Here is a 13,632-nt window from a genome sequence, read left to right as displayed (position 1 = left end):
GTTTGCTGATGCTTTGCTTACCTTCTGTTTCTGCCACTAGAGCGTAAGCTCGATGAAGTCAGGGACAGGGTCTGATTCAATCAATGTTGGATTCCCAGGCCAGCACTCATGGCACACTGTGAGCACCTGATAAACACTCACTGAATGAAATGGATGAGTATGTAATGTGTGCGTGCATGTGTGCATGTGCACACGCACGTTCACAGCACCTAACAGTCAGGTTTCCAGTTGTCACTGGCTACCATGGTTTTGCACTAGCATTGTACAAAGACTAGAAAGTGAAAAAGGGTAGGAAGGGGTGTGTGTTTCTATCTCTATCTATCTAGATATCTATCTAGATTTCTATCTATATATGTGTGTTTACACACACACTTTCCAAAATCAACCCAGAAACCCAGTCTCTTCCACTATAATAGTAAAGCTTACTCACTCGTGGCCTGGCTTTGTGGGAAGGAGCAAGGAAATGGGACCAGGGACCCAGAAACATTTTCTGAAGGAGAAATCTCCCCCATCCTTCCTACCCATTTTCTCTCTGTGATCTTCTTACAATGCCAGTGCAAAACCACTGTAGCCAACGACAACTGGAAACCTGGCCGTCGGGGGCTGTCCCACTGGGAGAGGTGCCCAAGCAGGGATGATGGCGCAGGGCTAGGGCTCAGTTTATAGCACAGAACAACTGTAAGTGTCTCCAGGTCTGTTGTGTAGCTGTTCTATCTGCAGTACTTTGATGAGTGATATTTGCACTTCCTTGTTACAGAGCTCACCTGCCTCTCTTACACACACACAATGTTCTCACTTCCAAACAAAATTACAGTATATACCTCTTAAGGTTGCTATAGATACCCTTTAAGTAAACAAGGGTGAGAGAATTGTCTAATTTAAAAAAATCTATTCCTGGGAATTCCCTGGCAGTCCAGTGGTTAGGGCCTGGAGCTTTCACTGCCAGGGGCCCAGGTTTGATCCCTGATCGGGAAACTAAGATCTTGCAAGCTGCACAGCGTGGCCAAAAAAATAAAATTAAAAATTAAAAAATCTATTCTAACCCCACTTTCCAAAGGAAGGAAACAGGATTAGAAGAGATTAAAACTGCTCATACATTTGTTCGCCTGGTTATTTGACAAAGAGGTAGGGGGCAGGGCAGTGAGGAATAGGGAATCTCATGCTGGAGAGATGTGGAGAGGAGACGCCCAATAGCGAAGCAGCCAAAAGGCTGACAAAAAGGAACATAGGACGAGCAGAAAGTGCTTCCCTGCAAAAGCAAACACTTTTATCTTTACAATTTACATGTATGTGGATTCTCCAGTCCTGCTTGTCTTAAGGATTCCTGAATCTTTAAAAAAAAATGGCCAGTCCAGAAATGTGAACCATCTTTATCCCATGGCTTTGTGGAACCCAGGTTCACTACCCTCAGACCACTGTACGTTTGTGACCCTTATTTTAGAAACAGAAGGATAAACACATAATGATTCAAAGGGCTGAGAGCTTAAATTGAGGTATATGAGCCCATAAGAATGTCCCAATTCATTCTGCCTGAGGAAGTCAGAGGAGTTTTACAGACAGATGTCACCTACTTGGATCCTGGAGGATGAGAAGGAATTGACTGAATGAAGAGAGGAGGAGGCTGGGCGGAGGACAGAGCAAACATGAAGGAAGGGGCCTCAGGAGAGCCTGGTAGCACTTGTGTGCGGTTGCAGTACAGTGAGGATGGGGACGCTGATGGCTGATGAAGCTGCAAGGTGCAAGCAGGACCCAAACGCGAGAGATCCTAGAGATGAGGTTAATCAGGTTAGGTTCACAGATAGGTAGCGGGAGGCAAGGTTTCTAAGCAGGAAATGTCAGATCCATATTTCAGAAAGGATGGGAGACATACATCACTGCACTACATAGTCCAGGCATGACACAGGTCTCGGACTAAATCTACGGTAGTAGGAACGGTGAGAAGAAGTCGGATCTAAAACCCACGTGGGCTACCGCAGAGCCCAGGTCCCCTAATGCCCACAGTCACTGTATGAAGCTGCCATCAGGGAGCCAGACCCTACTGTAAACTCACTCCATCAGTGGACCAGTGCGTCTCCTCTTGTGCGCTCTGGATGTAGCACAATGGATTAATCAGGACCACATTGGGCCTTCCAGGAACTCATTGCTTGTAACAAGACTGCTATCAGGAACTAGCAGCAGGCGAGTAGGAAATTCACCTGGTGCACAGCACCAGGAGCATACAGCTACACAGCCTCTTGGTTTGAACCGTAGGGACTCTGTCCCTGTTGGTATCTTTTTCCTTCTGTTGGCCATTGTGGGCTCTATGCCATTAACTGTGATCACAAAGAAAGGCAATGCCTTTTATCCCACTTTACATGCTAATCAGGATCGTCTCTGATATTTTTTAAAATCTACTTTGAGCAATTTAAATTAAAAATAAATTAGTTATCCATTTTATACATATTAGTGTATATATGTCAATCCCAATCTAGTAAGAACCTGCTGTATAAAAAAATAAATAAAATTCAAAACTTCAAAACAATAAATTAAAAATAAAAATTTAACTAGAGCCCATTGGACAATGGAGCTCTCAACTCTACTGACACAATGTTTGAAAAAGTACTGCGTAGACCAAGAGATGGAACACAGCCAGCAAGTGCTTGGGATCCAGAAAAATACATGGATCATATATTTGGAAAAAGCAGTGATTTGAAAACCAGACAAGTAGAACCTCAAGGCATACGTAGATACTAGCAAAGGCCAGAAATAATAAAAGCCAAAGCAGACTAGAACAGAAAGACACAAGCACCCAGACACCCATACAGAGCAGTCCACGTGGAGGAGGAAATCAGGATGAGGGAGACACAGGTAGCAGCAAATTATACTCGGGGCAATGGTCACTGGGCCTGCAAGCAGCTAAGAACTACAAGAGTGAAAGTAACCGAAGATAGGCAGGAAATGCATGGAAACGGAGACCTTCATTCAGAGGGAGGGGTTATGATATCAGTGGTAGGGACAGGTGTCCTAGGGGGTCACAGGAAGTGAGGGGGGCTTGGGCTCAGTACAGCAGGCTCCCACTCTCCTCGTCCGAGCTGCTTGGTCCCAGCTTCCCCAGATGTTCCCATTCTCTTTATTGCAGCACAGCCAACCGCCATACAAAACCCCACAACAGCATATGACAAAAATAACGGACCATTTCAAGGTAGCACATGACACAGTCATATTCCAAAAACCGGGAGGAAGGGGGGCTCCTGACGGCCTCAAACAGTTGATCCATCCGAGAAGGTGGGCACCAGAGGAGATGGGAAATGCTCCTATGGGAACAGCTTGCACAGACACATAAACGAGCCCATATTCCTGTTGGTATATGACAAATCGATAGGGAAATGATGGATTGTTCACTAAGTGGTACTCAAACAAGTGAAAAAATGTAACTTGGATCTCTGCCTCATACCATATGCCAAAATAACTTCCAGACAGATAAAATATATCCATGTGAAAACTGTAGCTATAGAAATAATAGAAGAGACCACGGGAGAAAAGGCTGTCCTCATAAGGAACACTAAACCCAGAAGATAGAAAAGATTAATAAACTTGACTCCAAAATTTAAACCGTTCTGCGTGGTAAAAACACATAAATGTTGTAAAAAGACCAACGACTGAGGAAAATAATTGGTTCACCTATTGCAGTTTATAAAGAACCTGTATACCTCAATAAGGAAAAGAACAGTGATCACGAACCAAAAATTCACGGAAAAGGAAAGGTACCTGGACATATGAAATCATGCTGGATCACATTCATAATAAGAAATGCACACTTAAATGTTAATGACACACAACTCTTCACTACTGGGGGAAAATGGTTGACTAGTTGAACAACACCTCTTTGGCAGAGGTGTGGGAAAAAAAGCTCTCTCACACACCTGTGGTTGAGAACCAAAACTGGTACAATCTTCACGAAGAGCAACTTGGCAAAATTCAATCAAAATTTTAGAAATACAAAAACTTGACTTACTAAATCTATTTCTGGGCTTTTATCCTAGGGATAATCACACATGTGCAAAATGACACATGGACAAAAAGACACATGGATAAAGATTACACTGCAGTATCGTTTGTAATAGCAAAAGATTAGGGCCCATCATTACAGGACTAGGTATATGAAGAAGCACCCAGAGAACAAAGTATTAAAAAGAATGCAAAAGCTACAAGTATTGCTGTGGAAAAAGAACCTAGATATATTTTTCAGTGAAAAAGCCAGATGCAGAGTAGTTTATGTAGCGTGTTACTATTTGTGTAAAGCTATATTAAACACATATATGCTGATATTAACGTAATATATCTCTGGAAGTACACATAAGGAATTGCTAGGAGTGGTTGCTTCTGGGTAGGAGGAAGCTTCACTTGCACTGTGCACCCCTTCACACCTTTCAAATGTTATACTGTGTATACAATACATGCTAAGCCCATACGAACAGTAATACAACAGAATTTAAAGTTGCATCCTTTATTCATCCCTTATTATCCATTTATTCCCAAAGGAAGTGTCACTACTAATATCTGGGCTTATAGTCTTCCAGGAAGTCAGGAAAGACTCTGCTGGGACGACTATACAAGGCAGACAATTCCCAAACTTCTAAGGACTCCTGACATTAGTCTGTAAAACAGGCGGGTGATTGCCGTTTACAGTAGACAACAGCGCTATTGTAAGGGGGAAAGAGAGCAGAGTCAATGCTTATGGCACATACTGCCAGGTCTACAGGGAAGTCCTCCCTGGCCTCCTAAAATCTCCAAGGTGTACCCACTGAGCTCTCAGCATCTTCACCTGCTCATCCCCCCCCACTCCAGGGGGGCCTCATTCCCAGAGCACTTACTTCCTAGCCCCAGCACAAAGACTGACCCGCCTCAAAGCACCTTCAACCCCCCCCCCCCCGCACTAGACTTACCATTCCCCCAAACTCCCTCCGTAACTGCTGTCACATCACCAGACAAGCCTCCAGCTGCCACTTCTGAAAAGGCCACCAGATGGGGATGGCGCCGCAGGGATGGAGAGAGGATGAGCTCTGACCAGAGCCGCAGTGACTGTGCTGTGATTATTGTTTGCTCGTTTGTTTCATTTGAATGTTTGAACGTGAATGGTTCAGATAGTCTTGTAATTTTGTTTCTTTTAAAAAGAAAATATCTAGAACATTTCCACTCAAAAATCACGTTTTCAAAATTGAAGCATTTTAAAAGTCTGCTTTCATTAGACAGTTGCATCTTGTATCCCTGAGGGCTTTTGCAAATAGTTCCGGTTTTCTTATTTTGTTGTGTTTGGGCACAACTCAAGTTGCAGTTTCACGAAAATCAATGCTACACTCTCTGTTTCGAAAAGAGCCCTATAAATGAGGCTGTACTAGGAGATGTGGAGATGGATTCGTTTTAATACCCCTGCCTTGATTTAATTTATAGATTGTTTCTTCAGTTTTTCCTTTCTAGGTTGATTTATCATTCCGAGTTTTATTAACATCCAACACACTAATATGCTTGGGAAAAAGATGGAAAACTCCAAACTCACAGTGATGCCCAGCTGTAGTCCCAAATCGGGCTGACTTGCCTGAAGGAGTGTTTTAGTTGGCCTGATTTTCCTAGGACTTCAGAGAAGTAAGACTTGCTTCCAAATCAAGGGAAAGGATTTCTAGAACTGCCCGGTACTGCATGGGGCCCTGTCATGCTGTTTATTAGTCAGGAGTGTTCTGACAGAACATGTGGGTTCTCGTTGCAAATTTGCAATTGTTCATAATAGCTCAATGTTTTTCCTAAGAGTTTTCTTTTCAGTTTCAATAAGTATGGGTATTATAAAACACCCCAATGATAAATCTTACAGACTCTACTGAAGTATATACCTCGGTAAAAACAATCATGTATCTTAATAAGGCAGAAAATATTTGTAAATGTAAAAATGGATTATGGGTGACATCCAAAGAATCCAGTTATTAAATAGGAAAAAGAAAAAAATAAACTGTATGAAAATATACATTATCATAAATACAACTGACATAATATGCTTGGGTGGTAGTATACAAATATGATTTGGAGTTGGGGCCCCTTTGATTTTTCTTTTTTTTTAACAGTCACAAAACATAAGCTAGCAAGGCGAGAGTAAGAAGTGATGAGCAGCCAGGCCTGGTGGCTTCCTGGCCTTAATGAAATGGCACATCTGATGTTTCAAATGATCCATCACATGGTTTTCCAAAGTTGCAGATGATGATAGCTGAAAAAATCATGCAAATGGCAAGGAAGTAGGGAACCCTTGGAAGCTTTCCTTGCTAGTGGATACAGTGGATGTAATGAATTTCCTATGGCGGAAGTGCACAGTAAGAGAGAACAGGACGGGCCCCTGCTGTCTGCAGTGACTGGGTCTCAGCGTGCAGGCTGCCTCTAAGGAATCTTAACCCAGTGCCTTCTTCAAGCCGAGGACCACTGAGTTCTCACCTCCCCAGCTCCTGGTGCATCTCCCTGGGTGTCAGACAGACCCCTCAGGCCTTGCGTGCCCCAAGATGAACATCTCCATCCTCGATTTGCTTCTCTTCCAGTATCTTCTACCTCAGTTCCTTGTTTCTAACACCCACAGGCTCCCGCAAGCCTGAACCCTCACTTTGCTTCCCCTGCTCCCACTCTCCCGGCAGCAGCCAACCCGCTGATCCTCTCAAGCCCCAAGGCCTCTGGGCTTCTCGGTCATGGTCACCTCTGTCAGACTCAGAGGCAGCTTCTGGCGGTCCCTGTCTCTGCAGCCTCGCCCCGCTGGCTCCTTCTGCACTGTTGACACATTAGAGAGCATCACCAGCTGCTTCAAAACCCTAAAGCCCCAGGGCCTTAGGATGAAGACCAGCCTCCCCCCAGGGCACTCTATCCTCTCTGCAAACCAGCCCCTTCCTCCCTCATTTAATCCCCCAGCAACCCCAGGGGACACTCAGCCAGCCCCAGCAGGGAAAGAGACACAGACAGGAGTCCTTCAGGGGCCTGCACTCCTGGAACAGCCCAAACTGGACCTGGGTTTCCAGTAGGCTGAGGCTGGGGCTTCCGTTAGGACCTGGGAACAATGTCCCCCAAAGGCCAGGGCTTGGAGAAACCTGCAGACCTTCTATCCTTGTAACTTCTCAACTTCAGGGACCTCCAAGCTGTTTTCCAACCAATGAGTGGATAATTCACCTGGATACTTCAACTCTGCCACAGCCCAGCCCCAGGTACCATGGGGGGCACAGCAATGAATGGAGCCTGGTTCCCTGCTCCCGAGGAGCTGGCAGCCAAGCATGTGCGAGGTATGTTTTGTGGTATCAGTCAGACTCTCATATTCCTCACTTCAGCCCCAAATCTCACATCTAACAGGACAAGGGTTCTCTTTACTGGTGACCTCTCTGGGAGCACAGGCAACCTCAGCTGATCCCCAGAAGATCTGCCCTAGGGTAAAGGGCAGAGAGTGTCTTCAGGGTAATCAACTTGTTACCTTATTACCAAGACCAAACTGAGCCCAAATATGCCCAGCCCAGCACCACACTGGACTGTGGAACCTGGGATTTTGACACCATGGGATTTATGCACCGTCTTAGAAATTACAGGTGATGTGTGGCCAGGTAAACCCCATTGGACAGCCCTTCCTCCTGGGGCTCTGTATCCCAACCAAACCCCCAACCACCAGCAGCGCTCAGCAAAACACACTTCAGAATGCACAGGAGACGATTTGAATTTGGAATACAGATAGAATTTGTTTTAAACTCGGGATTTGAGGCAAATGACTTCTGTGAATCGCTCATGTCTCAATACCTGATCAATCACGAGCTGCTGGAAGTTCCATCTCATCATCAAACATTGTCGCTTCCCACTGGACCCACACGGTGGGGTTCACACAAGGCTTTCATGTGTACTCGTTCATCTGCTCATCAAAACCGGCCTCTAAGGTAAGGGTTGGCATAAGGGGCATCTACCCTCAGGGATTAAATAACTTCCCACTGAGTGAGCTGGAACCCTAGCCTGTGTTCTCTAACTCAGCACTCTTGCCATATAAGGGTACCTGTTTTTAATTGTTCTAAGATTACAGGTCTTACCTTTCCCTTGTAAACACATCCTGTGCAATCATTCGCTTCTAGGAGTTATAAGCAGTTCATTTCTGGTGGTCTAATTAGTACTCTTGCCAAGTTACATTCCTTCCATGGACCCATACAATTTGTTTCTCTTCTGGTAGGTCCTGGATTAATAACACAACACCTTAACAGGCCCACTACCTCCTGATTTACATAAAATGAATCATTCAAAGGTGAAAACTGATGTGTATAAGACAAATTGCACGGTTTACACAAAATCTAGAACAGTTTTTAAGAGGTGAATAGAAACATTCACATTTAAATATTTTAGAACAAACTGGTATACCTATCTATAGTATGCAGGGAGATAAGACAGTATTACCAATAAAATATCACCTCTAATAAAATATTTACTTAGTTCACAGTGCGAAAGAGACAGAAAAGATTCTTACCTTTGGGCTATATTCTGTAAAGGGAAATATTTCAGATTATTCTTTTCATTTACACTTTTCTTTTGGGCCCTCTTAATCAAACTGATTCCCTTCACTTGAGGACAGGGAAGTCATCACCATGCTTCTTCTAAAACCCACCTTTCCAGCCCGGCCTCCTGTTGAGGTGAAAGAGGTGACGTGAGGGTGATGGGCACATTGGGTCCAGGCGAAGGCCTCGAGGAGTGATGAGAGCTGTTGCCAAAGTTGCTGTATCTGGAGAGCGCAGAGATTTAAGTTGTGGGGCAGGAAGGGACAGAAAAACGAGTACCAGTCAATAAATGAATAACACGTGGCAAACTATGCTAATTTTTGCAAGAAAAACAGGTCTGGAAATGCTAGCACTGTTAGTGATTACCCTAACTTGAAGAAACTAGTAACTTCTTTGTTTTATTTCTCATCAGAAAAATTTCCCAAAGTCGAAAACTATTAGGCAGCAGGTATGACAAAGGGTTTAAATAAAACCCTCATATTTCCTTTCTTTTTAAGTGTACATTAAAACTAGTTGCTAACATAAATCAAGAATCCAAATTACTTTCAATTGAATCTGAAGATTTTCTTGCCTCTCGCGGTGACACAATTAGCATTAATTGCATCAAAGCCTGCAGAAAATACCGGATGATGAGCTAAAGAAACATCGGATTAAAAATTCTCCTTTAGGTGTTTCTGAATCATTTTCATCCATTAAATGCTATAATCTCATCACATGCCCAAGGATCAAGGAGAAACTGTCCCCAGAACTTCTAGGCTGGCCTGCTGCTTGGAGGTGCACGTATTCGATGTTTTCATCCAATATTTCCCTAGAACCAAAACTATAGCCACTAGGTTCAAATGAGCTTTTATCATTTCCCAGTCATCTCTAACAAGTTTCAGGATTTGTAAAATTCTAGAGTTTTCTTTGTTTTTCAGAATAGCTGTTCTTTAGCTATCTATTTGTATTTAGCTATCACGATCAGAGCTTTGCCTCACAACCTCCTCAGCTACAAGGTAGGGCCGACTCCTTCTTCTAAACTGGTGAGGACACGGTACTGGAGTGTGTGGGACCCCAAGGGTCACTATGATATAAGTGCACAAAGACCTTCCCCCATGCAGTGAATCCAATATAAACTCCCACCAACTAACCTAGAATTGCTAATTCTAGGAAGCAATTTGACCTCAAAATGTGGATACCCCTTGACCAAGTAGGTCTACTTTTGAGGCGTTAACATAACTTTATGGTTATTTATACACTAAAATATCACACAGGAAGATACTCACTGGAGCCTCATTGAGATCATGGCAAAAAACCAGAAACTACCCAACCAGGTAACAATGTGAGAATGGCTAAGAAAGTATGATGTAACATTCGTCAATGGAAGATTACACAACCGTTAAAATGATTGCCAATTTATAAGTGATAACATGGCAAATGTTTATAATGTACGTGTACGTGAGTGTGTGTGTGTGTGTATAAATATACACACACACACACATACTGCATGTAACATCAAGATATAATATTACACATTGAGTTTGATCACAATTGTAAAAAAATATTCTTAGAGGTTAAAAACCACGTGTAGAAAAATGTAAAAAAACAGGCCATCTATTTTTTTTTTTTTTTTTGCGGTACGCGGACCTCTCACTGTTGTGGCCTCTCTCATTGCGGAGCACAGGCTCCGGACGCGCAGGCTCAGCGGCCATGGCTCACGGGCCCAGCCGCTCCACGGCACGTGGGATCTTCCCATACCGGGGCACGAACCCGTGTCCCCTGCATCGGCAGGCGGACTCTCAACCACTGCGCCACCAGGGAAGCCCAGGCCATCTATTTTTAAAACTGGAATACGGAGGTGAAATTTCAGTCTTCCTTAATAAATTACATTATTATAATGGGAAATAAAATACTTATATTATCCCAAATCTATCCTGTGTTGCTAAGTCTGGTGTGTTGGCTGTTGCTCTTCTAATCTGCTTATTTGGTATCACATGTCAGCCTGTGCTAAGTACCAGGCACTCTGGCAGGCAGACAATACTACCCCACCATCCTCCCCTGTTAACATACCACCTTCATGGGACTTGGTTTCTGGACACTCATCTTCTCATCTCTTAAAGTCGCAACACTCTGCCTGTCCAACAGGTTGTTTACTGCTTCTCCAAGTGAGTATTGGTTTGATTTTTTTCAAGAGGGCCCCCAATTGTACAAATATTGAATCACTACGCTGTACACCTGAAGCCAATATAACGTTATGTCAATTATACCTAAATAAAAAAATTAAAAGAGAGGGCCCCCAAAACCACAGGCCACAGAGAAGACAGAAAAGCAAAGGGTGAGAATATACAAAAGAAAGGAAGCAGCAGAGAGGGGAGCACAAGCTCAGCAGGGAAGAGAGCGAGAGAAGCAGGAGGCAGTGGGCCCCACTTGGGAGGGAAGGACGCTGCCCAGGACCTCCAAGTCCTCAGAGACAGGCCCTGGGCTCCAGCGTCAGCCCTGCATCACCCAGCTGCCTGGACACTAAGCTTGTTATTCTACGCAAACATCTAAAACCATCCCCTTCCCAATCAAAAGTGGGCATCCCAGAGAATGTTTTAACAGGATTACTTTACTAAAATTATGTTTCGATGACGTTATGGAAATATATCAAGCATAGTGTCGTGCTCCCTCTTTTGGTTTTTCTACTGGGTGAGCAATTAATTCAACGACCTCATGGTCTAATTTTGCTTCTGAATTTCAGCCAAACTAACTGGATCATACAATTCACTCAATTCACTACACGGCGTTTTTGGGTTTTGTTTGTTTGTTTGTTTAACATCTTTACTGGAGTATAATTGCTTTACAGTGGTGTGTTAGTGTTTGTATTTTTAAAAAATTCTTTTTAATGACTAACTGGTTGGTCTCTGTTATAACCCATTCAATTTCAGTCAACCACTGAGCAGTCAAATCTGTGGCCATACAGACCTCTGAAAACCACAGTGAGTGAACATCAGAAAATTAATTGGTATGAACGATATTTATACAATAGTCAAACTCCTGTCAAATAATTAAAAAATTGTAAACTTTTCTCAGTGAAATCCAAGCCAATCTTCATTCACAAGCATGCAGATGCTTTTCTCAATTTTTGTGTATATTCGTTTTGTCCATTTCCATGTTTCTATTGCTCTCATCCCCCAGGACTGTCAGTGGTACTGAAGCCTGGGGACCAAGTGGGAGGGACCTGGGTCCCAGGAAAGCCCCGTCAGAAGCTGTGAGACCATCACCATCCTGGGCTAACACCACCCTGCTGGGGAAGATGAGGTTGCCAAGATATTTTTTCTTCCAGTCAAATGTGCAGCTCCTAACTTGTACACAGATACTGTTCTTGGGGAACATGAGAGCTATATGTTGGATGCATTTCATGAAAACTGTGTGAAAGATCACAGTAACTGAGAATTTTAGACCTAAAAGAGACTGGTAGAGGACTTGTAGTTTGGAGGTGTTCAAACTGGAGGCCACGTACTCCTGATGGTGTACAAAGCCATTCTGGTAGACACCACTCCCCACTTACCCAACCTCTCTGTGCCTCAGTTTCCTCACTGTATATAAGGGCTAGAAATAGAACCTACCTCTTCAGGGTTAAGTGATACTTTAAAGTACAGGGCTTGGCTCTCAATAAATGCTCAATAAATGTTAGCAATTATTATTATTACTCTTAATATGGGAGTGGCCATCAGTCAATACTGACTTTTATTATTGACTTTGGACAACTGACTGTTTAAAATATGCAAACCCTCTGTTCCCCATTCCCCGCTCTGCAGAGAGGTCCTGATCCAGGCATCAGTGAAGGGCAGGCACACAGGCAAGCTGACAAGCACCTGCTGAAAATTCCCTGTGCCCTTTTGATCTGCACACCTCCCTCCCTCTGCCTCATCTCCGGTTTGCATAAGAATCATTGAGGTGTCCATACTTAAATAATGTAATTATACTAATGCCTGTGAAGTGATTCAAACTGCAGTTGTTTGCCATCTCATGGGAAGCTATGAGCAATGTCTGAAAGAAACTTACGTACATTAGAATAAAAACAGAAAGCTATAGAAAAGGGAGAAGAGATAATGAAAAGACACCCACCTATTGGAAGAGAAAGACCGGAAGTTGTAAGGCTCGGAGGCAGAATACGTGCTCGGATGGAGAGAATCAGAGGAACTGTTAAACGAAGGAAAACCCCACTCAAAACGCTGCCTGGAAAGCTGACAAAGCACCTGGCTGCCTTCCGCAGATCAAAAGAGAGCCCGTGCTAGAGAGATGGGCTTGAGATGTGTAGATTTTGACAGACTGTGCAAATTTTTATAAACCTTAAATTCAAAAATCCATCTTTAGTAATTACATTATAACACAAGAGCTCCTCAATTCAAGCAGCTGGAATTTTCTCTTCTGCCTTTTGCCTACATACTGGTAATTAGTGAGCGCCCAGGGAGCTCACACCACAACTGCTCTCTGCTCTGACTGGAATCTCCGCAAACGCAGCGAACGAAAGACAAGCCAGAGGATGCAGCTAAGGCGCTGCGTCACCGTCCCCGGGTTAGCCTCGCACAGGCCATCACGTGGGCCGGATCTACCTGCTTTCCTGCTGGGATTCGGCTTCCTTTTCCTTGGTGGACAAGGGCGAGTCCTCAAAGTCATAGGAGAAGAGGTGGAAGGGGCTGTGAAGCACATAGGGCAGCTTTCCTATGGTTGGTGACGCCTGCGGGGGGCCGGCTGCGGCGCGGAAGGGCTGAGAAGCCGGGGAGGGCGTGGAGGGCGCCCGCAGGGCAGGCCCTGAGGACCCTCTGCGCAAGGGGGTCCCCGCCGCACTGCCGGTCGGGAGCTGCTTTCCTGGGGAGGAGGCACTGGAGGCCGCGGGGAGGGCTGGACTCTCGCGAGCAGCATCCTTTCCGGCGGGGACCTGCTCTGAGGCAGGGGTGGCCTCAACCCTGGGTCAGCACGGAGGAGAGGAGGAGAGGAGGAGGGGGAAGGAAGGGGAGGAAAAGAGATTTGGGAGAGAGGGAGCAAAAGTTAGGAAAGAGAAAAAGACACATCAAAGCTCACTACTGTTAGGGACGCTCACTGAAGAGTCCAGCTGTGTTTCTTGACCTGCAGCATAAAAGCCAGAAGC

At 44.4% G+C, this 13,632-nt stretch overlaps 1 protein-coding gene across 1 annotated transcript in view; it reads right to left on the bottom strand.

The window, feature by feature from the left end:
* The window catches only part of FHOD3 (formin homology 2 domain containing 3), a 497,208-nt gene that overhangs the window by 135,510 nt on the left and 348,066 nt on the right, over positions 1–13,632 (bottom strand). Inside the window, exon 11 of the mRNA XM_022587005.3 lies at positions 8,630–8,743. Within this exon, the coding sequence (XP_022442713.2) occupies positions 8,630–8,743 (114 nt within the window). The remainder of the gene's footprint in view (positions 1–8,629; positions 8,744–13,632) is intronic.

The sequence above is a fragment of the Delphinapterus leucas genome, chromosome 14, assembly GCF_059928025.1.
Source record: "Delphinapterus leucas isolate spDelLeu-1000000601 "Yukka" chromosome 14, BTC_Dleu_Yukka2, whole genome shotgun sequence".
Lineage (NCBI taxonomy): Eukaryota > Metazoa > Chordata > Mammalia > Artiodactyla > Monodontidae > Delphinapterus > Delphinapterus leucas.
Note: the sequence above shows the minus strand (reverse complement) of the source record. Positions and strands in the feature narration are given on the sequence as shown.